This window comes from Bacillus rossius, assembly GCF_032445375.1.
Source record: "Bacillus rossius redtenbacheri isolate Brsri chromosome 4 unlocalized genomic scaffold, Brsri_v3 Brsri_v3_scf4_2, whole genome shotgun sequence".
In the NCBI taxonomy this organism is placed as follows: Eukaryota; Metazoa; Arthropoda; class Insecta; order Phasmatodea; family Bacillidae; genus Bacillus; species Bacillus rossius.
In genome coordinates this window covers 26,432,365-26,458,766 of record NW_026962011.1, presented here as the reverse complement: position 1 = coordinate 26,458,766, position 26,402 = coordinate 26,432,365, and the positions used below count along the sequence as shown (strand labels likewise).

The window sequence follows — 26,402 nt, the reverse complement described above, 5'->3', positions numbered from 1 at the left end:
GGAGAGAATCCTGAAAAAGTACCATTATAAATTCAAAATTATTATTTTTTACTTCTTTGAGTATTTTTTTATGAGGGTGCTGTGATACTTGATGTAGTTTATCAGTAGTTCATTATTTTAACACATGGTTAGGTTAGGTTAGGTACATGAAAAATTGTGTGAAATGTGAGGTGAAGTACTGATAAACTAATTCATGTATCACAATATTTTCTTTAAAAAAATATGAAACCATGTTAAGAAGTTTCAAATAAGAATTTTAGATTTTTTACCATAAAAGACGCTCTCCTTCAGAAATACCATGTAGGGAAATTGTAGGGTCAAAATCATTTAATATGAGAAAAAAAAATTTTTTTAGGCTATTATATTATCAAAATGTCCTCATATTTAATTCACTTAAAACCTTTAAGTGAAAGAAAATTGTGTGGTTAACATATACTAACTTTTCCCGAATTCAGTGGGAATATAAAATAATCAATTTTGAAATAAATCATTCACCGGTATGATTGATAGTTATATTTTACTTATTCACTTGACTCAAATAACTCACTCATTTAAGACATATATGAACTTCATGGTACATTAACATAAACACCAGGAACATAAAATTATTCTCTAAAATTTCTGTACCTAATCAAGCTGAGCTTTATTTAATAAGAACTTGACTTGACTAGACTCTATTCAATTAATTATCAAGAGTGGATTCGACTCGGCGGTATTATTACTGAACTCAGTTTGGCTTGACTCGACCAAAAAAATTGCAGATTTGTCCATCTCTACTTATAATTGTAGCTAAGAGACAGATAACATTCAGCATCAACCATTGGTCCTAGAAACAAAATTTGGAGGAAACATTTCTTATAGAGATGTGTCACTTCCCGTTCTCAGTTCTCTGTTCCGCCAGTTCTCAGCAAATTAACTGGCACCAAGAACCGTACCATGGAAAGCATAACAGCTACATGTTTCCCCAGCTATATCTAACCTCCCGTTTATTTCAACTGCAGTATTTAAATTTTATGTTGAGATTTTGGTGCAGTTAATATTTGGTGTAGCGCTTTCAGCAGGTCTAAGTTTACATTACCTATATTTTGTGTAATTTTTAGTTTTACATGATTGCTGACCTTTGAGCATTTGTAAATTGCATGTTAAATAATTTTGGACATAACAATGATTGATTTGTTGTACAATATTTAGTAAAAGTTTGTTTTATTTATTCATTAGCTTTTCGGCTGGCGACGTATCCCGCCCTGCGCTGTGTGGGGAAGGGTCATGTCTGGTAGTGTGTCTTACTCTGAAAGTTCAGGTTTTGGTGGCATTTGTTTGATTTAGCATTTAGCGACTTCGCACAATTCTGGTAAAACGCTGTGGTATAATGCCGGCGACCACCAAAATGCACATATCTTTCAAACTTCACTTTAAGCCAATGAATAGAAGCCTTCAGCATCCTATGTAACACGTGAAAGTTAAGGTTCGTAAATCTTAGAAAATTGCTGGCATCAGCAAGTGCCTGAATGTAAACAAGAGTTCTTTGTGCAGAGACATTACACTTTTTTTGTCTTATCTTTTGACTTAGAGACAGGGATAATATTTCAACTAAAAAAAGGCCTATAGAAAAACAGCTCAGGCTCAATACACTTTCAAAACTTATCTTCAAAATAAAATACCATGATTTAAAATTGTTAATACTCATTAACTTTAGGTATTTTCTACTACCTACTTTTGCAGCCCTACATCACTTATGACCAAATATCGCAATACGACAATATGGTAAACTATGGCCAATTAACATTGCCGAAGCGCGAGACTATCTACTGCATTGCTTTCAAGCTATTTTCACTCCACGCCACTAGATGCCATTACTCTCATGCACTTTGTAAAAAAATGTAGTTAAACTCCACACTGCCAGGTTTGCTGACATCACATGTCTCGCGTAATTCTTAAGAGTTTCCTATATTTTCCCTACTACAATATTTGTTGTAACTTAACCAATATATCATGTGTTCAAATACTATTTTAAAAAGACCACTGTTAACTTGGAGGTTCCATCCCTTGTCCATTATACTGGAAATTGCTTTGGTGTGTTTCTACTGCATCATCACAATTTTTTATTGGTGGGCCTTAATTAATTACTAACTGAGCATAAAAAAGTTGCCAGTATGTGTTACTAGACACTGCTGTGCCACAGGACGTCAGCACAGTACTGCTCCAGCCATTTAGTGAGACGTGAGGGAACTGTGCTCCTAGGGGCTAGGTGAATGTATCTTTGGTGTGACTTGAAATTGTATTATGGTAACCTAAAATTGAGAACCAAACACTGATTTTTAAGAACCGGAACGGAACCGACACATCACTAATTCCTTACACCTTGAAGGCAATCACTGAGGAAAGATTTTCTAAAATTCAATCACTTGGAGGGTTAAATAAGGGTTCAGAATGTGTATGGAGAAATAATATTAGATGGTGCTATCAAAATAACTAGGAGCAAATACTGCAAAATAATAAATCATTAGCTTTATACTCTACAGTTTTTTAGGTTTAAAATACATCAAATATGGGTCAATTATTTAAAATTTGATTAGAAAAACAGAAATGAATCATAAATAAACATACCATTTCTGTTGGTTTGACACACTGCCTACCAAAACTCTCCAAGTACACATGCATGCCAACATCATTATAAGAGAGAGCCATTTTTATGATTGTTAGCAAATATACAAACACTTGATTTTAAAAAAACTTCAAACTTTGTGAATAATTTTTTTATTAGTTTAAAATTTTATTCAAAACTCAAAATCCCTGATTTGCAGATACCTATATGCAGAGGTATGCGTATGAGTAAAGAACCTGTTAAATTGGTTTTTTTTTTTTTTTTTTTCGCATTTTACTTTTGAAATTTAGCATTTAATAGCATTTTGAATATTTAAAATACTATCCAAGAAATAAAGAGATAAAGTTCTTTGAGACATTTCTTAATATTTTCCTAATGGCATTCAGTGGCTTACTAATTACCTTACAAAACATTTTCTGGGAGAATTTTTTAACACATTTGTTTTTTGGGTAAGGACTCAACTTGCAGGCATTCAGAAACCAATATCAACTAACCCAATACACACAATGAACTACAAGGTACACTGTACAATGTACAATGGTACAATTAGCAAGTGTTGACAAGCTTGTTCAGCCAGCCAGCCACGCTCACACTGCAACAAACTACTTAAAACACTCATTTAACAAGCAACATACAAGAAAACATATGCAGGACTTTAGATGGCAGTAATATAGAAACAGGACTGACTGAAGTGTTTGGTACAAAAGAAATCTTTTGACAGTCACAAATAAGCTGTACGATTGTTAACATAAATGTGACTTATCACATTTAATACTTAAAGTTCAAAAAAATATCTTACATTCACCAATAATACACATGGAAATCAGTAAATACTAAACAGGCAGTGTAAATTATTTAATGTTAGGCATATTTTAATAATTATAGATGAGTATACAATTAATTGGAATCCCTGTTTAGTAATTTTTTTTTTAAAAAAAACCATAAGTTTAAAAGTTTAAAATGAAACGCAATATTTCTATGGACAGAACCCTGAGGTACTTTAAGGCATGATAAAATAACATTTCACTACAATAGATTTTTTAATTGCATATAAACTAACTGCATATCAATAGATTTTTTTAAAACTTTTTAGTTATGATATGTACACAGCACTAAAATGCACAATTCCATACAGTTATAAAAATGTATGGAATTGTGCATTTTAGTGTCTTCCAAACCCAAACAGAAACATTTCTTAGGCAGCCAACTAAAACAATATTGTATTGAAAATAATTAAGACTTTCTAAGGGAATCTAAGTTTTTTGAATGTATTCACAGGTTTTCAAACCCAACAATCAGTTGGGATATGTGTCATCTGCATTATGGTTTTATTTTTAGGTCAATTTTGTTTTTAAAACAGGAGATTTCGGTGTTATTGTCATTACATTGTGTTTATTCATATAAAAAGTTTATTATTTAACAAATATGAAATTAAAATATTTTTAACCCTTATTCCACCAAAATATTCTCAATAGTAAAATAAAATAAAATAATTTTAAATAAGCATGTCTAGAAAAGGACTACTCAGAAAAATAAAAACTAATCTGCATAGTTTTGAGGGTTTGAAAAATGAGCAAACATGATTAATGTAAAATGCAAGATCAAACAACATAATTATTTTATACATTTAGTTTATACATTTTGTACAAAAGCCATGATCTAAATTCAATGAATTTATGGTAGTAAAATATAACATTTTTGTGGTTTAAGTTTTATCAAACTGCTGATTGATTTCATGTCTTTAATGACATTTTGGTGCTAAATGGTGAAATAACTTGCATTTCAGTGTTGTATTGACATGCTTTGTGATGTTAGTATTTAATATTCACTATGATAATCATGCAGATATCATCATAAATCACTTCCTGTGCAAAGCACATTCCTACATAAGGCTACGATAAGCATAAAACACGTTCATTTGGGTGACTACGAGAAAAACGTCTCTGCAGTTACAATGTGGAGCAAAGTTGTAGGCAACTACATATGTTCCTATCACAAACGAATAAACACTTTGAATAGTTAATATCCATCTAAACTTTTTAAAGGTATTTAAATCACGTTTTTAATGTTACTTTAATTGAACTGTTAATCCATATTCTAAATATACTTAAAATTTGGTGCCTCAGTTAGATCCTTGTTTGTTTTTAATATTTAAATATAAAATATATGTACGTGTGATAGTGTAATAAGTTAACTGGCATTCCATGCTCTATTGACACCTCGAAGACTTGGAAAATGGAACACAATCTTCTTGTGTAGCAAACAGTAACATGACGTTCTTTACTACTAGAAGAAATCTTCTTAAACATCTAGAAGTTCAGATACTAACTTCAAAAGAGTATCAAAATATAAAATAAATTTTAATATTACAAGAGCTTCCTTAAGTCCATAAAAAAATATTAAATGCTTTTTTTTATTGCACACCAAGAGAAATAATCATAATGTCACTAAACAACTGTAAGCTTTAGCATGGAATTAGAGACGTGTTTGGTTAATTTTCTACCTCTAAGATGCCCAGATTTTTTTTTTATCAGCAATCACAATGAAAGTATAAACATTGGAAACCATCAACTCTAAATATAAGATAATCAAAAATGTATGACCATCTTACATGTAACACTGCCATAAGCTTAAGACAAATACAGTATGACAATTTCCAACTCAAACACGAGACTAATAGCAATAGCTTTAGAATAAAATGATTGCTATAAATACAGTACAATGTCTAGTATTTTAAAGAATTTTGTATTTGAGTTTCAACTTGTATTCCAGATTTCAATTATATAAGATTTTTTTTCTTTCATCTTGAAAACTCAATTTTTTTTTTTTCATTTTAATAATCATAACACTAAGTTTCATATTTACACATTAAAAATAATTGAAGTTTTATTGATGCATGGATAAAGAATACCTTGTTAAAATATTAAACTACTCACAACTCAGCTACTTCTAACCAATTACAAATACAGAAGTCACAACACGGGGCTCTCAACTCATGAAAATGGTAGCAAATAAGTAATTATTAATGTACTTTTATAAAATCAATGCAGTTAGAGAATATGAACCAAGATCTGAATCGGTAAACAAGGAACCGACCCATCGCTACACGTAGTTTGTTTAACAGAAAAGGTTGTCAGACCTCACATTCTATCACTGCCAAATTAGCCTCACAGTCTAACACTTAAAAGGAATTAGCCATGAAACTACAAAAAAGCTTTAGAAAAATCTATTAGTTTAAGTAAGATATCAAGGAATATAAAATTAAACATATTTTTTTTGGTTCAACATCTGCAAAAACCAAAATACATATTAAATAAACAATTCCATGAATTCAGTTTCGAACTTCTTCTCGCTGACCCAGGCAATGTAATAGTGAGTGCAGTGCAACAGATTATGACACAAATATCTACTAAATTTGGACTTTGTACTACAGCAACCAGAGACTATTTCATTTCAATGGTATACAAATTATTGAAAGAACTTCTAAAAAATTACAAAAATATATTATTTTCATTATTTATTCAATTTATTTTAATAAAACTATAGCAGTCTAGTATTCTTATAAAATTAACTAGTAAAATAAAATTGATACTGTAAACAATATTTTACCCACTTCAACAAATCTATCCCTGGTGGGCCTTTTAAAGTAACTGTAACTGAAATTTTACTCAATAACTAAATTTTCTCTATAGTCAATATATCACCGATTAATAATTTCAAGAGAAAATGTAGCAGGAACTAAAATTAATTTAATTTGAATAGTTTACTCACATTACTTTTAAATGAATGTATGTTTATCATCAAAGCATCCAAACGAGAGAAAAATGTATAGGAATGTTAGATGAACTGAACAAACGAATGCTTGGCAGAAGCAATTACCCCCAACACAGTCCAAGACAACGGTGCAGTCGCCACATGTACAAAAAGAGGAAGCTAGAGTGGTGACAAGAAGAAATACTACAGCTACAGATGTCTCATATATTCTAACAGCTCATATAACTTCTGAAGAGAAAAAAACTCATGAGTATCCAATAGCAGGAATTTGAGAAACTACTGGGGAAGAACAACTACTCTGTTGTATATTGATAACAGAGCTGAACAACTTTTCCAACAGATAAACAAACTACTTAAGAGTGATTTTTACTTTAGCTAAGAAAATTAATACCAGACACTTAACTACCAAAATTTGAGAGGTATGACGCTTGGAAGAACAGAAAACTTTGAGATGTCAATGGTAAGTCTCAAATGGCTTCTTCCATGAAAAAGCCAATAACAAGTAATATGAAACTCAACTCTTAGCCATTCAAATATTCCAAAATTTATGCTCAGCATATGAATTGGAAATAACATACTATCAGCTTGCCATAAATTTTTAAAAAGCCATTTTAAATAGTGCAAGTTCTGTGATATTCATAATAACAGGATATCTTACTGTTACTAGCTTCTTTTTAAATCTTCAAATAAAATAAATCAGACTAAAGTGCAACAGAAAAAAGCATATCAAACCTGAAGATCATTAACTTACATAAATTGACTGTACGTACACCATTTATACCCTAACTGATTATTTTTATCATTTTGAGGAATTGGGAAGGGAAATACCTTATTTATTTAATTATTTCAGCATGAATTATTGTATATTTTCCAATTAAATAAGGTGCCATTGTACCTTCACAATATGCACTCAACAACTATCTGGAATTAGTTGACAAGTAAAAAGAATACAACCCAACATGACAACAACAGAGGAAAAATTTCACTACTGCTCACAGCACGTAGTCGAATAACACCATCCCAACTTTTACAGAACTACAAAGGAAACTGTCATGTTCTAACTCAAGTATTCTGATTGAGTAAGACAGTAAAGTAATGGCAAAACAGGAGGGTATAAACATTCCAGAATAATTAAGAACAATATTAAAGTACAGTAAACTCTCAATTATCAAGGTACAGATTATCCAGTTTCGGGTTATTCATGCTTAAATTTAGTTTAATTATTAGTTTGTTATATGTATTATGAAGCTATAAAAAACTACGGCGCACTTCTTCACTTGGCTGTTCTATATTTTTAAACACCCTGTTACATTGTCAGAATGCTGTTAGGCCGGACCCTTCATGTCGCCCACCTCCTCAGCCGTCACATTTGTCACACTTTAGCGGCAAATTGCTCTATAACTATCAAAAGATAGGTTGCGAGCAATGTCACTTTCAATTGAGAGTATTGCCAGTCCACATAACCGTTCTTGGGCAATGGTGGATTGCAAGTAGTTTTTGATGAGTTTCAGCTTGCTGAAACTTCTTTCGCATGAGGCTATTGAAACTGGAATAGTCAATAACAATTTTTATGCCGTAAAGGATTCTGTAAAAGCTTCCTGCAAGTCATTGTTTACAATTATTTGAATTACATCTTTGGGTTTATATTTTGGTGGAAGTTTGTCAGCCAGGATGTTTCTTAAAGAAAGAAGCTCGGAATAGAGGCCACTGTCCAAGTCCCGCTCGTAATGTCTCGTCAGCTGTTGACAGGATTTCTGTAAATCATTGCTACTTAGTTTCATGAGTCGGCAAGGATACATGAATGAAAACATGTTTGCTACGTCTCTAAGGCCTTCAAATCTTTCAGAAAAGCTTGCAATGATCCTGTCCAACATTCTGTTGTAGATATTAACTTCGAAAGCTTTATTCTTGTCTGTAATTGGCTCATCTTTAGTTAACTCATCCGAAAATGATACCTTTCTTCTTTGTCGTTTTTCGGAGAGTTGCACGGATACTCCCAATTTACTTGCAAGTTGTATGACTTTAGCCATGAAACTGCTGAACTCATTTGCTCTCATATTCTGTATATTCTTGGTCGAAGACTGGAGAAGATCAGCTGCAGTCAAAATATCACAATCTGCCTTTTGAAATTGAAAGTATTTGCTTGTTATATTCAGCAACGTTAGGATGTTTTCCCATATAACAAGCATCACAATGAAATCAAATTTTGATATATGACTCAAAAGACCATCACAGTCACATTTCTCACTGCCATCTTTACTTTCTGACTTGATACACTTGAGAACATCAATGATTTTCGACAGGGATTTTCGGAGATTGCGAATTGGAGCAAGTCGGCCTTCCCAACGTGTGATGCAGACTTGCGCTCTGTTGTTGGAAGTGAGAGTTGCCAGTATGGTGAATTACGTATGTGACGATGTAGAGAGACGTAATTAATATTAGTATTTGTTCTGTTGAGATGAGGTGGTTGTTGACTTTTAGTGCTTACAATGATTACTTTATCAGTTATTACATTAAATGAAACAGTTTTACAAAACTAATTAATTATCAAATTTATTATGAAAAGAAATAAAAAAGATAGCCATATGTACATACCTCCTTAATTTTTCGCCTCCTATAGAAAATTTTGCCCCCTCTGTCGATTTGTGTGGGGGGAGAAAACCCCCCCAACCCCCCCACTAAGCACGGCACTGCGAGAAGATACAATGTATGTACATATTAGGTGCCATTTTTCTTATATAAATTATTATTATTGTTAAAATAATATACAGCCTTGAACTCTTTAATGTTGCACTTTCAACATCTCTTAATGAGAAGCATGAATTCACCCGTAATCAGTGAGTAATTCTTGAACTGTCATTGGCTCTGTACTCTACTTTTTTTCATTACTATCAAAAATTTGTTTTAGTTACAAAGCCCTATGTTGCTGCAGCCTTCTGCACAAGGGAAGCCCATTCCATTACTGCTCTCATTCTAAAATAATTTACTTTTTTTGTAACATGCATGTTTTCTTGAATAGCACTCACTTCACAAGCTCCAGTAAAACTTCTACCAGAACTAATGACAAAGCCTGTTTGGAAGTTTCTATGAAATAACCATTACAATTCTTATACAATTCTTCACTGACAGCTACTGCAGTGCTGGTTTATGTATGCTCATTATTGTAGTGATAAATATTTTTTACTTAAGTAAAAACATATTCATTAACACTAATGATAAACTTTCTCAGTTTCTAATAAATCCCATTCTTCAATATTAAAAAAAGAGATCACTTCAAACACATCTTTTATCAGTACAAGCATCAGAAAAAAATCAGCCTATTAGCTCCATTTTTAACCCAGTAGGAAACCTTTTACACAAAAACATGTATAAAAAAACCAAAATTCAGATGACAAAGGCCAGTACAAATAAAACCTCTCTAAAACATTCCCCGCCAGCAAAGAATCTTCCGAAGATACTTACATAGTATCATACCCACTTTATAAAAGATTATGATAAAACAATAAAGGTGGTCAAGAATACATGGCACTTAAAATGGCTATACAAACAACTTTTGAAAACAATGTTTCCTATGATTACCACATACTTATGCTCTGCAGGAATTATTATTGACTATTTAGTCATTAATATAAAACTGAGAAAATCATACATATAAACATGTATTATAATACATAGAATACACACATTTAAACAGAATTGTGTAATCACCATTTAGTTAAAATATAAAAATTTCAGGTACAACTATTTTTTGTACTCACTACCATTATTACATACCCAGCCTACATGTTGTTTAACAGAACTAGGAGCCTGACAAATTTACTGTCTTTATGTGAAATGGATAATAGTTCTGTCATCAAATACAGCTAAGGAAATCAGCTGATAATGGGTATTAGCTGGAAAACATTATTATACTGTAACACCCAACTAAGAAATTCCTCAAGGTACTTAAAAAATTAGACTTGTTGCGAGGGAAAACTTATTAAAGAGGATAAAATTGTATGTAGTATTTATAGGTCTAGTGCTATATTTTATTATACAGGAAATATTCTTATGTGGGATTTTCTTATGAGGGTTTTACTGTACATACATAAAGATGAACATTTAAACTGCGTTTCATATGATGGCAATCACTAAATGATGTACCAAATAGTACACATTAACATAAAACTTTGAAAAAGAAGTAATTTAAAAACTGCAAATATTTTAAATATTTCTTTGGTTCTTTTCTTTAGTAAAAAGTTACAGTATACTTCTTGTAACTATTAGATTATAAAATTAAAATTTTTATAGTTTTAAATATTTACTTACAAAATATAATAAATTGATACTTTAACTATTCTAAGTTATAAGCTACCGTTGATGAACATGGATACAAAAGTATCGACAAAGTAAATAAAAGATTTTGCATTTTTGTAGTAGTCAACTGTGAAGTCTTTTTTATGGAAATGCTATACAATAATAATTTTAATACTGCAGACTTCAAACTTCAACTAAATAATGTGATTGTTCCCACTATCTCTATACTGTGATGAAGGCTCTGTCTCAATTTCAGTTGCAACAGCCAGGCCTCCATTTCTTCTAGCGAACAGGTCGGACACAAACACTGCCTGAGCAATAAAAAAACAAAAATGACATGGTAAAAAAGGAAGTACACAAAAATTTCTACAAAAATCATAAACTACATCAATATTTACAATAATACACAATACTAATTCCACTGGGTATATTTGTGCAAAAATTACACATTTTTCTTACTTGATTTTCTTTAATTTGTTAAAACAAAAATTTAATCTTCAGTTCCTACCCTTTGTGCTTACTTTGACATAACTAGAAATAAACAGTGTTAAAATTACACTTTGTAATGAAAATTTTACTGAACCTGATACCTATAAATTTTCCTTTACTTATACTTTTTCCTTATGTTTATGAAACAAAACTTCTGCACGTATGAACGTAACATTGCCAAAATGTACTTTAAGCTCATTTATCTTAGGTCTCCACAGCTTAATTTAATAACAATTGAATGTTCACTTGTTTACTTAGCTTAGTTGTCCTAACTGTACACAGAATTGCTGGACAGTGAGTCACAGCACTTGTTGTGTGGATGGACTCAGCAACAGGTTTGCCACATTAGTATAACATTCTATTCAACATTATTTTCTACATTGCAAAAGTATCAAGAGAGAATCTAAACTAAAGTTACACAAAATCAAATATTTTGGCAGCGGAAGATGATGCTAAAATGACAGACATGATGATCAGCTTGTCCAATGAATAGACTGGAGTTTTAGTATGTAAAACAATAGCAAGAAATCCTATGCATGTAACCTCACCATTTTCACAACTACGTACTTCATATCATAGGACTGTTCCGAGAGCTATTTACACAACTCCAGTTGCAATTTCCAAAAATTCAGCATACCAGTTCCTTTATCTGGAGCCAGTAACTCACTTGCAGAGCCAACCTTTGGAACACTAAAATGCTGATTCCAGTACTAGAACCAGACTATATGTCAACACCATTCTTTTCCTTTCCAGCACCCTGGATCCAGCTAATGTCTCCAGCTAACCGTTTGTGTGAACACAGCAGAACACAAAGTTGACTAGAATGTGAAGCTCTCTTTCAACAGCAGACATTCATTCAATATACAACATATTACGATATTCAAACCAAATATTTACATTATCATATTGTACATGACTTTTATTCTTTTTCACAGCAAGGTCATTACAAGGCTAGCAGAAACGAAAACAAGCAGCTAACGTATGGAATTGTATAAGCTCTAAAAAAAATTATTATTTGCCTAGGGTAAATTTAAAAATATGGAAAACGTAATGTCCTAAAACAATAGACTACACAACATGAATTAAATAAAAAATTTGATGATCATACACAAATTATATAATACATACAAGTTTAAAGTTTAAACTAAAATTAGAATACCCCAAATTTATATTTATTTATAAGTTTTGCATCAATTGTCTCCAAATTTGTGTTAATATAACTGGTGATGGTCAGCAGCAGGCAGTGTGACTGATAAGATAATGTGAGCAGCAAGTGGCGCAGTGAAAAGCTACTTACGGTGATGATGCGGAGATAGTGCTGTAGTGATCCCGACAGAAATTTGTTCCAGTAGTGTGCATGTAGTCCGATACGTGGGAGACAGACATGCCGATGGCCATCAAAGGCAGTGTGACTAATAGGAGAATGAGAGTAGCCAGGGGTTTAGTGAACAGCTACTCACGGTGATGATGTGGAATAGTGCTGTTAGTTAATCCTGACAGGATTTGTTTCAGTAAAGCATGTATTCTGAAACGTGGGACACTGCAGTCCCGATGGCCATCGGCAAACAGGAGAATGAGAGTGGCCAGTAGAAGAGTCATTAGTTACTCATGGAGATGATGCCGATATAATGATTTTAGTGAATTTCACCCGAACTTTGTTCCAGTAGTGCAAGTTCTCTAATAGAGAGGAGACCACTGTACTGCTGGCCATCAGTGGCAGTGTGACTGATCGAAGAATATGTGTGGCCAGGGGCGCAGTAAACTTATGGTGATGATGCGGAGATGATACTGCTAGTGATCCCAAATGGAATTTGTTCCTGTAGTAGTCCGATAAATTACACGGAAGCCCACTGTACATATGGCCACCAGCAGACAGTGTGACTGATAGAAGAATGTGACTGGCAACGGGAGCAGTGAATACCTACATACGGTGATGATACGGATTTAGTTTAGTTGGTGAATCCTTCCAGAACTTCGTTCCAGCAGTGCATGTAGTCTAATAAGCGGGAGACAGCCCTGTCAATTTCCATCAGCAGGAGTCTGACTGATAGGAGAATGACAGTGACCAGTGGTGCAAAGACCGCTACCTTCGGTGATGATGGTGAAGAAGTGTCGTTAGTGAATCCCACCAGCACATCGCTCCAGTGGTATATGTAGTCCTATATGCGGGAGCCCACCACATGCCGATGGCTAGAAGCAAGCAGTGTGACTGTTAGGAGAATGAGATTGGATGTGGTGCAGCGAACAGCTACTGTCGGAAATGATGGCGAAGATGGTGCTGTTAGTAAATCCAGCAAGAATGTCAATCCAGTGTTACATGTAGTTCGATACGAGAGAGACCGCCGTACGGATTGCAAGGAGCAGACATTGTTAGATGATAGGAGAATGAGCGTGACAAGTGGTGCAGAGAAAGCTACTCTCTGTGATGATGGCGGAGATAGTGCCATAAGTGAATCCTGCCAGCACATTTCTCTGGTGGTGTTTGTAGTCCAATACATAGGAGACAGCTGAGAGGTGGCCATCAGCACGCAGTGTGACTGATAGGAGATAGAGATTGGTCAGGGGTGAAGTAAACAGCCACTCACATTGATGATGCGAGATAGTTTTGTTTGTGAATTCCGACATAACTTTGTTCCTGTAGTGCATCTAGACTGATACGTGGGAGACATCCATGCCAATGGCCATCAGCAGGCACTGTGACTTATATGAGAATGTGAGAAATCGGTTGTACAATCAACAGCTACTCACGGTGATAATGCAAGGATACTGCTGTTACTGAATGTCCAGAAATTTGCTTTAGTAGCACATGTAGTATAATACACAAAACACTGCTGTGCTGATGGCCATCATTGGCAGTGTTACTGATAGAAGAATGTGAGTAGCCAGGTTGCATTGAACAGCTAATAACAGTAATGATGCGGAGAGAGTTCTGTTTGTGAATTACGAAAGAAAATCATTCTTATAGTGCATGTAATCTAATATGCAGAATACCTAGTGCATACACTAGTGTGGCTGATAGAAGAATTAGTGGGGCCAGGTGTGCAGTGAACAGCTACTCCGGTGATGATACAAACATAGTGGCTTTAGTTAATAGATACCGCCAGCATGTTGCTCCAGTGGTGCTTGTAGTCTGTTACATGGGAGACCACTGTGCCGATAGCCATCAACAGACAGTATGACTGATAGGAGTAAATGAGTGGCCAGGGGAGCCGTGAACAGATACTCACAATAATAATGCCTAGATAGTTCACCTAGTGAAACCCGCTAGAACTTTGTTCCAGTAGTGCATGTAGTCTGTTACACAGGATACCCCTATGCCAATGGCCATCAGCAGGCAGTATGTCTAATAGACGAATTTCAGTCGACAGCGGCGCAGTAAACAGCTACTTACGGTGATGATGCGGAGATAGTGCAGTTAGTGGATCACGCTAGAACTTTGTTCCAATAGTTATTTGTTCTGATCCGTGGGAGATCACTGTGCCGATAGCCATCAGTAGGCAGTGTGACTGATAGGAGAATGTGAGTGGCCAACGGTCCAGTGAATAGCTACTCACGGTGATGATGCGGTGATAGTGCTGTTAGTGAATGCCTCCAGAAATTCGTTCCATTCGTGCATGTAGTCTGTTACATGGGAGACCACTAGGCTGATGGCCATTAGGAGGCAGTGTGATTAATAGGAGATTGAAACTGGCCAGATGAGCAGTCTACAGTTACTTATGGTAATGATGCGGAGATAGTGCTGTTACTGAATCTCGCCAAGAATTTAATCCATTACTGCATGTAGTCTAAGATGCGTAAAACCACTGTGCCAATGGCCATTAGTGAAAGTGTCACTGATAAAAGAATGAGAGTGGCCAGGGGTGCAGTTAAAGCTACTCACTGTGATGATGCGTAGATAGCGCTGTTAGTGATATCTCCCAGAACTTCATTCAAGTAGTGCAAGTAGTCTAATACGTAGAAGACTGTTGTGCCGATGTTCATCAGTGGCAGTGTAACTGATAGGAGAATGAGAGTGCTGCAAAGACAGCTACACTCTGTGATAACAGTCGAGATAGCCCGTTAGTATATCCCGCCAGCACATCCTCCAGTGGTGCATGTAATCCTAAACGCGGGAGCCCGCCGTGCCGATGGCTAGCAACAGGCAATTTGTTTGTTAGGTGATTGAGAGTGGATGTGGTGCAGCGAAAAGCTACTCTCTGTGATGAAGGCGGAGATAGTGTCGTTAGTTTCCAGCCAGCACGGAACTCCGGTAGTGCTTGTAGTCCGATACGCAGGAGACAGCTGTGCAGACAGCTATCAGCAGGCAGTGAGACTGATAGAAGAATGAGATTGGTAAGGGGTGCAGTGAACAGTTACTCACTGTGATGATGGCGGAGATAGTGCCGTTAGTGAATCCCGCCAGCACGTCACTCCAGTGGTGCTTGTAGTCTGATACACGGGAGACCGCCGTGCCGATGGACAGCAGCAAGGACACGAACTGCACGAAGGGCCGCAGCAGCTCGGAACCTCTCCACGTCATGCGAGCTTGCAGGTACATCTGTGTTCAACAATACTTTTCTTCAGCCCGCAAGCCACAGACTCTTTCTCACACTTCTCACGTTCACGTTGATTACATGCACACCACTTTATGAATACAAGGCAATGCAAGCATGTATAAGGTTGACACCCAAAGTACAGACTATGCCATTAAGGAGATGGAACTACCCACAGTAACCTACCTGCTTACAGCAACATTTGCCAAGATTTGCTATTGCAAAAATTCTAAGTCAATCCTGCTGCCATCTGAACTTCAATCACAGAAGCAAGATTAAATAAGTAAGTGGTAATGTCCGAATAAATATTAGATTTCTACTTTAAAATACATCGTTTTATACGGAAAAGATACCTTACACAAAGCGCTCGGCATCTAAAAGTGGGACCAAAAACAACATGCAACGTTTACGCTAGAAGTTTTTTTTTATCCCAATTCTGACAGCCCAAAATATAGGTGCGACGATTATGCGAGTGTGAAAATTATGCAAAGGCGACGATTATACGATAAAAGAGGGTATACTGTATACTTGAAGCTCTCTACCTCGCATACTTACATATTATTGCTAAATTGAGTGAGAAGGATGGAAATATCTAGGAGTTATCAGTTACTTTAAATATGACGTATACTCTGACAGTCACAGCGCAAAGCATAATAAATTTCTAATATTGACAAAGTTGCATAATATTAAAAATTAATAGAGCTAATATGATTTGATAGTACATTTCTTAACTTTAAACGATAAATTAAATTCATAAAAGCACCACATTGTAAAGATTGTATCTTAGTTGTAACTTACTGCAAAGTACACCATGGTGAAAGCCGAGAAAGATGAATGACCAGAAGGAAAAGACAGCCTATAAACAAAGCAAAGGGAAGCAGCACATAGTAGCATTTTCATTGTTATTTAACACCTAAGAAAGCAGAAATATCACAATATGTACACTTTAAACAGCTGCTCTTTCTAATAAGTTCAGTATACTTACTCCAGATGAAAATCTATCAAAGGTTGGTACAGAAATTAGTCTAAAAGAGTTCATCGAGGAAGTGTCTCAGTTCCCTCCAGTAACGTTCTAGCTCGTGAACTGTAAACGTCTACATCGTTTAGAATCATCACTTGAACCATTTCATACCAAATTAGTATCGGAAAACACTAAAAATAACACTAAGCACTTGGTCATGTATTTGTTTACACAATGTGAGAATGATAAAAGTAATTAATGTGTTTTTATAATAATAAATTGTTTTTTGTCCTTCCTCAAATTTTAAGAACTTCAGAACATATAAATGAGAAATATTGTAGCTGTCACAGAGAATAAAACACATGAAACTAATAGGGAAAACTACAGTATTAGCCACTAATATTACAACAGTAGGTAGTTTGTTCCAGTCAAACAATTATTTGTTATATAGACTGTCATTTAATAACTAATCTTAAGTTCTATTCATGAGGCATTCTTACGCAGAAGTGTGCTCTACTGGAAGGGTACCGGTACTCACGAGTGCAGGGTCTACAGGACCAAAATGTCACCAGAAATCAAACCAAATACTCATAATGCCAGTGAATGATAGCAGTAAAAAGCAATCCTACATGTATAATTCCTAGAATACACCAATCCCTCACTTAGCACGACTAATTCGTTCCTAAAAATGTTCGTGTTAATCGAAATCGCGTATTCTGAAGCATTAGTCCCCATAAATATAAGGCTAAATTATTTAATGTGTTCCAAGATGTGTAGGGAAGTAATCTTTACATAATATAAATGCGTAGAATAATACTTGAAAATGCATATGTCATATCATTTATCTTTTTAAGCCTACCACCGAATACGTTAGATAAAGAAAACATGGCACAGTGTAACGGGAGATAAGTGGTAACATATTTACCGTCAGTCAGCAGGTTGGCTTGCCCGCCCAGGCGTGACCTTCAACACGCGCGGGAGTCTGTCTGCCTGCTGTTGCAAGCAGCTGGATCCTTTGTTATTACGTTTAAAACTTAACAAAATTAAAACACTTTTATGAAATTAAGAACCGGTTTTATATACCTAACTTTAAAACACACAGCCATATGTAAACATTTAATTTGTTATGCACACCTCTTATAAAAGCGGCTATGTAAACAAATCAGTTAACAGATAAACAGATTTAGATTTTCCCTAGAGCACAAACATAACATTAAAATATGTACAATATGTACATATACAAAACATAAAAGTTAGTTAAATATTTTCTGGGGTGAAATTAACACTATCATCTTGCTTTTTTTAAAAAAAACGTGTCCAATTTCATCTGCTTTGGTTTCTGTACGGTACGGCCTGGTCTGCAGCCGGGCATCAACGGTACGGCCTGGTCTGCGGCCGGGCATCAACAGTACGGCCCGGTATTTGTTTATCTGCGTGCGCATCTCTTTCCCCTCGCATTCCAAACCACTCTTCCCCCCTCGAATTCCATACCTGACGTCGCGTCGTTTCCGAGATTTTTTTTAGCCTGTGGCGATTTCGTGCTAACTGAAATTTACAGACGTGCTATTCGAGACTAGGGCAGTAAAATTTACATTGTGCTAACTGAATTCGCATTAATTGAAGACGTGCTATGCGAGGGATTGGTGTATTAAATTTTTTATAGCAGAGGTCATAAAATTAATTACCTTTCCTAAAAAAAACAACAGCACAAATTTTTATTTTATTATAGACTTAAGTTTTAAAAAAATGTTAAAAATGGTCAAATTTGATATAATCACCATAAACATTGAGAAAACTCACTATTGGCTATGAGTTCGAGATATCACAATAGATGTACCAGGATTAGCAATCATTGCTTAACGCAGCATGGGCACTGGGAATCTACAGTTTTATCACTTTGCTAAATGACTGTTGATCCAACAATTTTTCAACAATGATACAACATTCATGTAATTTGCGCATGTACATCGTCTACGTAGCGTGTCTCCAAATGACGGAACCAAACGGCTTCCCAGGGCAAACAACTAGCTACTCGGTTCAGACGTCATGACGCCATGGCTCTAAATCACGTATCTGCCTGTTTTTCATAAGCAAAACTGTACACTTCCTTCAGATGCATTTTTTTCTGATTGCATTTGCACTGTAATGCTTACAAATTATTAGACAATTTATTGGAATTAACAACATACAGGATTTATCTCTATTGTCACTAAAACATGACTGATTTTATTTCTCCTACATATTGTTGCTATGAAAATTAATTACCTCATTTCCTTTAGGAGCTGCATGTTAGTTGAATTACACTGGAAATGTTCAATGTACAACTGCTTGTTGCTGGCGTCGTTGCAATCTACCAGAGGCCTGCAGACGTCAAAGAAGTGGGGCCGCAGCCGCCCGATGCTGTACTTGACAATGTCCGTGATGAGGTGTGAGGACGCCACGCCAAAGCCAAACACGCCTATCACTTTGTAGCAGTTCCACAGCCACGGGTGTATGGGACGACCCAGGAACACCCTGGCAGCTTGGCCATTGGACGCTCTGACGTGGATGAATTCTATCAGCATCATCTGGCAACAAGAGAGCTACTTAACGCATCGAGCCAACAAATCAACAGTAACAAACATACAAACATAGTCAGTTAACAAACACTAAAAGAGGCCCGGCACACAATACCAGGAACTGAATTATTCATTCAAATTTTCAAAAATGAATTATTAACCAAATCTTTTTTTTTTAATTCAACAATAACTTCTGCAAAGACTTACAGAAAATGTTGAAGTAAGGTGAACAACAATTTTAAAATAAGGTAAAAATATTACTTGATAAAAAAAAATATCAAAAGATAAGTGTTATGTTCGGGTGACAACAATTTGAAAGAAAACCTACATGTATTTTTCCCAACACCATTTTGCTTCACCCACACCTTAATTATACAGCAACCATAATTACTTACGTGATTGACACTCACTGTAGATTATAACTGATTTACTTACGGCTGAAATTTACACGTGGTGAATGTTACACAAACAATAAAACAAAAAAATTTCTAGGATATATCAATTTGATAAAGCCGTCCCCAAAGATGGGAAAAGAGAAGGGGCCGAACTAGTAGGTAACAAAGATAATACCAGTTGCTTGGAAACTTTTTCCTAGGTTGGCAAACCAGAATTTAAGTAGATTTTATTATTTGGTTTTAAAAATTTGCTTTGCAATTTTTAGTACTTTTTATTTTCTCCCTATTAAATTAAAAGTCTGATTAATTACCTCTTTTTGTAATTTTAAATAAATTCCGTTAGTTTTCCTGTTTTAATTTGTGCTTGCCCTGCACGTTTAGAAAGACACACACACATTAAATGCTCTAAATTAAACTCTGATTATGATAAAGTGTTGGGCAAATTTTGGAATCTCACATTGCAAGCTCAAGGGGGGGACTCGGGCAGCTATTTGACCCTCTTGATAGCATGCATGTGGGGAATTTTGTCAACCTTGACCATGGAATTTGAGGTCAAGGTCATGATAAAGATAAAAGGTTTCAACATATTTAAAGCAATAATTGATTTTAACCCACTTAAAATGTATCAATTAGAAACTTTGCAAGAATGTGTAATCCAGATGACAATACAATAATTTTATGACTATAACCCGAAGAGAGAAAGAAAAGGTGGGAGCGGAGTCATAGGGGCAAAACACCACTACTCTTGAGCTATATCCAATAACCATGCTTTTAGTGTATCCATGGGGCTGGAGCATAATGGGAAATTTGTGGTCGACTGACTCCCCCCTCTCCTTCCACAGGAGACCAAACCTCCTAAATTTCGGAAATTTCAAAAAAAATTCTCTTTCGATTTGGAGTGTTCTCATTCCAAAAGGCCGGAGTATTGTGTGACATATGCTCATGTTCGACTGCCCCCCCCCCCCCCCCCCTCCATCAAAGGGAGGTGTTTTCCCCCGAATTTTTTAAGTCAGGAAAATTGAAGTACGTTGATTTTAAGTCTTCAGGCACCATCAGACCTCCTCAGGTGAGGCCTCTGGTGAGGGGGGAGGGAGGGGGGGTGGAGCAAATGCCCCTAAAATTTTCAGAACTCTGAAAGTTGATTTTGTGGTGCATTTCTATAAGTACAGTGATTCAATACCCTTCAGGGAGATAGGTCATGGCCTTTTTAAAAAAAAAAGCTCATTTCTCAAAAAAAAATAGTGTTTACAAGGTCATTCTTCAATTCCAACATGTGCATTCATTCGCCAGTCCACACAAAAAAGTTTTCGGCGATTGCTGTGTTGCTTGTTGCTATACCATGTGCTTGTGTCACTTGAGAGAGTATGACGCTCAGGCAAGGGCTTCACAAATGTCAGAGGAAATATCAGGGAGAGGGGGAGGGTCATACGGGCAAAAAGCCACTACTTCCGAGCAACAGGCTATAACCATGCTTTTTATGTATCGAAGAGTCCGGGGCATGATGGGAAATATGAAACTTTCTCGAAGTAGACTGCCTTCCTCAAAGGGGAAAGGATTTGGGGGAGGGGGAAAGGGGGGGGGGGGGGCGGCAGAGCCATAAAATTTTGAAAGTTTAAAAAATCAATTCACTTTAGATTTGGAGTGTTTCCTAGCCATTCTGGAACCTCAAGCTTCCCCACTCCTCTGGGGGGAGATCATTTCCAGTACGGCCTTAGTGGCGGTGCAGATAGCTATCTCTCCCAGGTTCATCCCTGACTTGCGGCACTCGGGAACAAGATGAACGTGCTTGCTGCTAGCTGCCTGGGTCAGCATCCCCATTGCTGCTTCACAGCTCAGTAGGGCCTAGGCCCACATTCCCTTTCGCAGAATCCTGCCGTTGGGGAGGTGATGGTCCACGCTTAGGGCACACCACCCCTGGTAACTAATACCTTACTATGACAGCCTTGACGGCCAGCACTAGCTTACCTTCAGGGCTCACACAACTCTCTCATGTTAAATAAATATGAACCCAGTTGTAATTATAATAACTAAATACTACCCACAATATTTTACTTCTATGCCAATATTACCAACTTATGAAAAAAACTTTTTTTTTGTATTTAGGCTCGTTAAGTCAGACCAATAATTACTTCTTCTTACCGAACAGATGGGTAAAAATAATCCTACAACATATAATGCTGCAGAAGGTACAGTAGACTCTTTGAAAGGATGCTTTAAAGATTCATCATCACAGAAAAAACCTCGTTTAAAAGGTTTTCCAAAAAGATAGAAGAACAATATCGGGAAGCCAACTGGAACAAAAAAATTAAAACATTTTTAATTATAGTTACTGTTTAACTTTTCAATCAACACATGAATGAATGACAAGGAACACAATCATATATGACTACAGGTTTGAACAGCACAACTAGCCAATTATTTACTAGCGGTGAAGATAATAGCCACAGTTTTAAATTGGCAATTTCTCTAACTGTGCAAGTATAAATAAATTGTTGGCTCGAATGAAAATGTATAATAAACTGATATATTTATCAGGACTACTCTGGAATGCGATAACATACCATTTTTCAAGATGTCACCAAGATGGCGTTGCTTACATCATTACGACTCTTACTCTCTTTCAGGACAAGCACGGAACTTTGGAGCATTTTGGGCGGGAATCATTTTATTTCCTATTTTTCGCTTGAGTCGTTTTCTTACAATTAATGTTTTCTGGTAGCATTAACTAGAATATAATTCCCCGCTCTATTCTATACGTCACCAATAACACATTTCCTTGAAATTGAGGACTTTTTTAACCAATTAAATACCAGTATAAATATCACTAATTTCATCATATATTTCATATTTTCAACATGACTTATAACCAGTATCGTCAAGTAGAGTACACCAGAAGGGACTGTACTCTACTTCACTATTCCACAAAATTTTCTACATTTTTAACACATTTAAAGATTTAAATACCAGTATCAACAAATAAGAGTACCTACACCAGATGGGACTCTACTCTACTTCACGATACAAATAAAAATTTTCTAATTACACATGACTATCGTTTTAAATACCTGTATCGCGAAATACATTATACCATGGGGACTGTTCTCAACTTCGCTATACCCACAAAAATATTATATGGATATTTCAAATTATCATTCACCTACTCCTATGATGTCATTCACTTCCCCTACCTTTTTCCCCCTCGAATTAAGCTTCCTCAATTTCCGGTATCACATTATAGAGTTGACCATATTAACCTTAAGGTATCTAATAACATGTATAAGTTCAATGACCACCGACAAGGCCAAATATACACCTCAATTCTTCTGTAATGACGAGCCACTTGGATGAGGACTATCCCCCACCTGAATCACAGAACTAACCATTCACACCAATTAACAGTATTTTAAAAATAGCTAACCTAACCAATCATTCAAAAACTTTCATAGTATTATTGATGTCAACTACTATAACTAAATTAAAACAGCAAACATCATATACCACACAATCAAGGGATAAGCTTGATACGTGATACAGAACAATTACCCTATAATAAATACCATTTTCAAATTTTTTGAAGAACCTTATTTTGATAATATTCTTACAGAGGGGCTTTTACGTAAAATAAAAATAAATATCCGAAAATATCTTTGGAACACTAGATTCCTAAATTAACCCTGAAAACACTGTTTCTATATTCCTACTGTTTTCTGAAATATCACCGTTAATAGGTTTCATTACAATACTTGTGCATTGAAGCGGCCGCCACAATTTTTTTTTCAGTGTGGGTCAGTGTGTGTATATTTGGAGAAATTAAGTTAATTTGTGAAAATGGTTGATAAAGTTAAGTTAGCAACATAAAAAAAAAATACTTCAAAACAATGTGGACAGTTGGTTGGGTTAGTATAGCTACATTAAAAATACTTTGAAATCATGTGGACGGCTGTTTAGGTCAGGATAACTACATCCTAAATTGGCAATTCCTAAGCAGCTATCAAAAATATTTTACAGTATTTTTAATGTAGCTATATAAATCCAACCAACCATCCAAAATGTTTTAAATATTTTTAATGTAGCTAATCTAATGTAATCGACCATTCTCAAAATGTTTCATTTTTTGCTCCCATTCAAATGTTTGTTACAAGGTGAATCAAAATATTACTTTAAATGCAAATGTCAGAAAACCAAGATTCTGCAATGCAAATAGTTATTTCAAAAACAACAAACACAAAATAGAAACATTAAAATTTTCCCTTATAATTGCAATACAGTCATCATATTAACTCCTTTGACTATCAAAACAATTCCATTGTTTACTAAATTTCTCCTAAACAAGAACACATGGAAAGAAGAAAATGGCTTTGGCCACGTCAATGCACACGCATTGTAATATAAGGTATAAACAGCGATTTCTCAGAAACCAATAGAAAAATCAGAAATGTTGTTTTCAGGATAAATACAGGAACGTCTGTAGCATTCAAAAAAAAGTACATTCAAAATTTTGTTTTTACTTTACGTAAAAGCCCCTCTGTAAATTTTGTAATGTGCCACTAGAAGATGATTTATTTATTTATTTATTTATTTATTTATTCATTTCATTCCGTAGACCCCTTACAAACTGCTGGAGTTCTGGGATATGGAACATGTCAGTTTTATATACGTTAAAAAATAACATATCTAAGATCAGCGCTTACACATAAACCCACAGCAATACATAAATACAGTAATCTATGTACAAAAGAATAACAAAAGTATGTATAGTATTTGATTACATATTTAGACACCATTTCACATATACATTTAGCTTGAGACTTTATTATATTTGACAGATTTATTAATTTTTTAATAGTGGATCTTCTTATTATATTATACAATACTAAATATCAAATGTGAGATAAAAGTTGTTGTATTACAAGAAGTAGAATAAAATGTCAAACAGTTAGTATGTGAGAAATTCATCCACTGTATAGAATGTCTGAGATAAAAGAAATATTTTAAGGTTCTTCTGGAATTTTTTATTATTTTGTTTGCTTAGCTCTTTCAGACTCTCAGGTAACTTATTAAATAGTTTTATGCCTGAGAAAATTGCACCCTTCTGACTTAGCTTGAGTCTGTTAAGTGGCAAGTGGAGGTCATTTCTATTTCTGGTATTGTATGTGTGCACATCTGAGCTTTTTAAAAAGTAGTCAAAATTCTTTACTACAAATTTAATTGTAGAATATATATATTGTGAAGGAAAAGTAAGAATGTTAAGTTTTTTGAATAATGGTCTGCAAGAGTCCAGTTTTTTTGCTCCCGTCATAATTCTGATGACTCTCTTCTGTATAATGAAAATGTGCTTGCTATGGGAAGATTGTGCCCAGAAAATTATACCAAATGACATTATTGAATGAAAGTATGCATAGTATACTTGCTTAAGTGACTCTAGGTTCATATAATGAGCCAAAGTACGTAATGAAAAGCAGGCTGCATTTAGTTTAGGTATAATGTTGTGTATGTGTGTATTCCCATTCAAACAACTATCTAAATGAAGACCTAAGAATTTGGTATTCATGCATCCCTTTATGACTGTAACTCCGTAATTAACTTGCAAGTCATTATTCTGCACGTAGCTTGTGTTAAATTTAAGAAATGCTGTTTTTTCTAGATTTAATGTTAATTTGTTTGCTTCGAACCATATTTTTAAGTTGCGAAGCGTTTCATGTATATTGTTAGTTAGAGTCTGATGGTTAGCTTGAGTGAAAAGTATCCTGGTATCATCAGCAAAGAGAACTCTTTGATCAATAAAATAACAAAAGAACATTCTAATGGCTATTTATGTTGATGGCTATTTACACTTAATCGTGTTTTTTCAACAATAACTACAGGTAGTTTAAAGTAAAACCATGTTTAAGAAGCTTGTCTGGTCAGGGGTGTATATGAGTTAGTGAGGGGGGATGATAAGTGCGACGCTCGCTACTGCTCCTTGCGTGGTATCGCCTTTCAAGCACAAGGCTCTGAACTGGCACACAGTCTTCTCGTCGTGCATAGGGTAACTTCGACATTCAAACGCTATCCATAACATTAAATGGCACATAAATAAAGTAATGCAAGTCCCTTGAGTGCTTTCAAATATCTCTACCGGGTGTTTAATGCCTAAAAAAAAAAAAAAAAAAAAAAAAAAAAAAAAAAAAAAGCATTTTAGCCATTTTTACGCTTCTAAAAATACAGTTTAAAAACAACCTACGGAAACATGGCAATAGTTTTCTGAAGCTTTCACACCGTGTGTGTACCCGAGTAGGCGGGGGCCTTTAAAGCAATACCACTTACCAGTACACAAACACAAAACGTCTATGACAACCTTTTTGAGTAGATATTTAGATTCACTATCCATTTATTAAAACCAAAATAAAGTCAACAAGAGCTATAAAAAGTTAAAAGCTCTATTTATACAGAAATGGTACTGACACTAAAATGTTTGCATACTGAACTGTTTAGATACTAAATAATACTTCGCTCAATTGAAAAGTAAACATCAACAAACTGCCGAGTCAGTGTCACCAATACTGAAATTTATAAACCTAAATTCTTTAATTTTCAAATTCCAATGTTTGAACATTCCGACATAAAAACTAGTAGACACCTCACTGATTTACACAATTTGGTCGATTTAAAACTGGTATAAAACATTTAATTACTAGGAGTTCAAAACAATTCAAAATACATTAAAAATAAAATAATTGTTTAAAAAGAAAAAAAAATTATAGATCTCCATTACATGAATGACACCATCCATCGGTGCTCCTCTCCTCGCAC

At 35.0% G+C, this 26,402-nt stretch overlaps 1 protein-coding gene across 1 annotated transcript; it reads right to left on the bottom strand.

Annotated features, from left to right (window-relative positions):
* Window positions 1-2,853: 2,853 nt before the first annotated feature.
* LOC134542367 (putative phosphatidate phosphatase) lies at window positions 2,854-26,112 on the bottom strand. The gene is made up of 6 exons (XM_063386543.1): window positions 25,917-26,112; window positions 21,750-21,901; window positions 18,923-19,224; window positions 16,495-16,552; window positions 15,525-15,701; window positions 2,854-10,986 (listed from the first exon to the last, which is right to left on the bottom strand). Exons 1-6 carry the CDS (start codon window positions 25,978-25,980, stop codon window positions 10,870-10,872), a joined length of 870 nt encoding a protein of 289 aa, XP_063242613.1. The 5' UTR covers window positions 25,981-26,112; the 3' UTR covers window positions 2,854-10,869.
* Window positions 26,113-26,402: the final 290 nt, after the last annotated feature.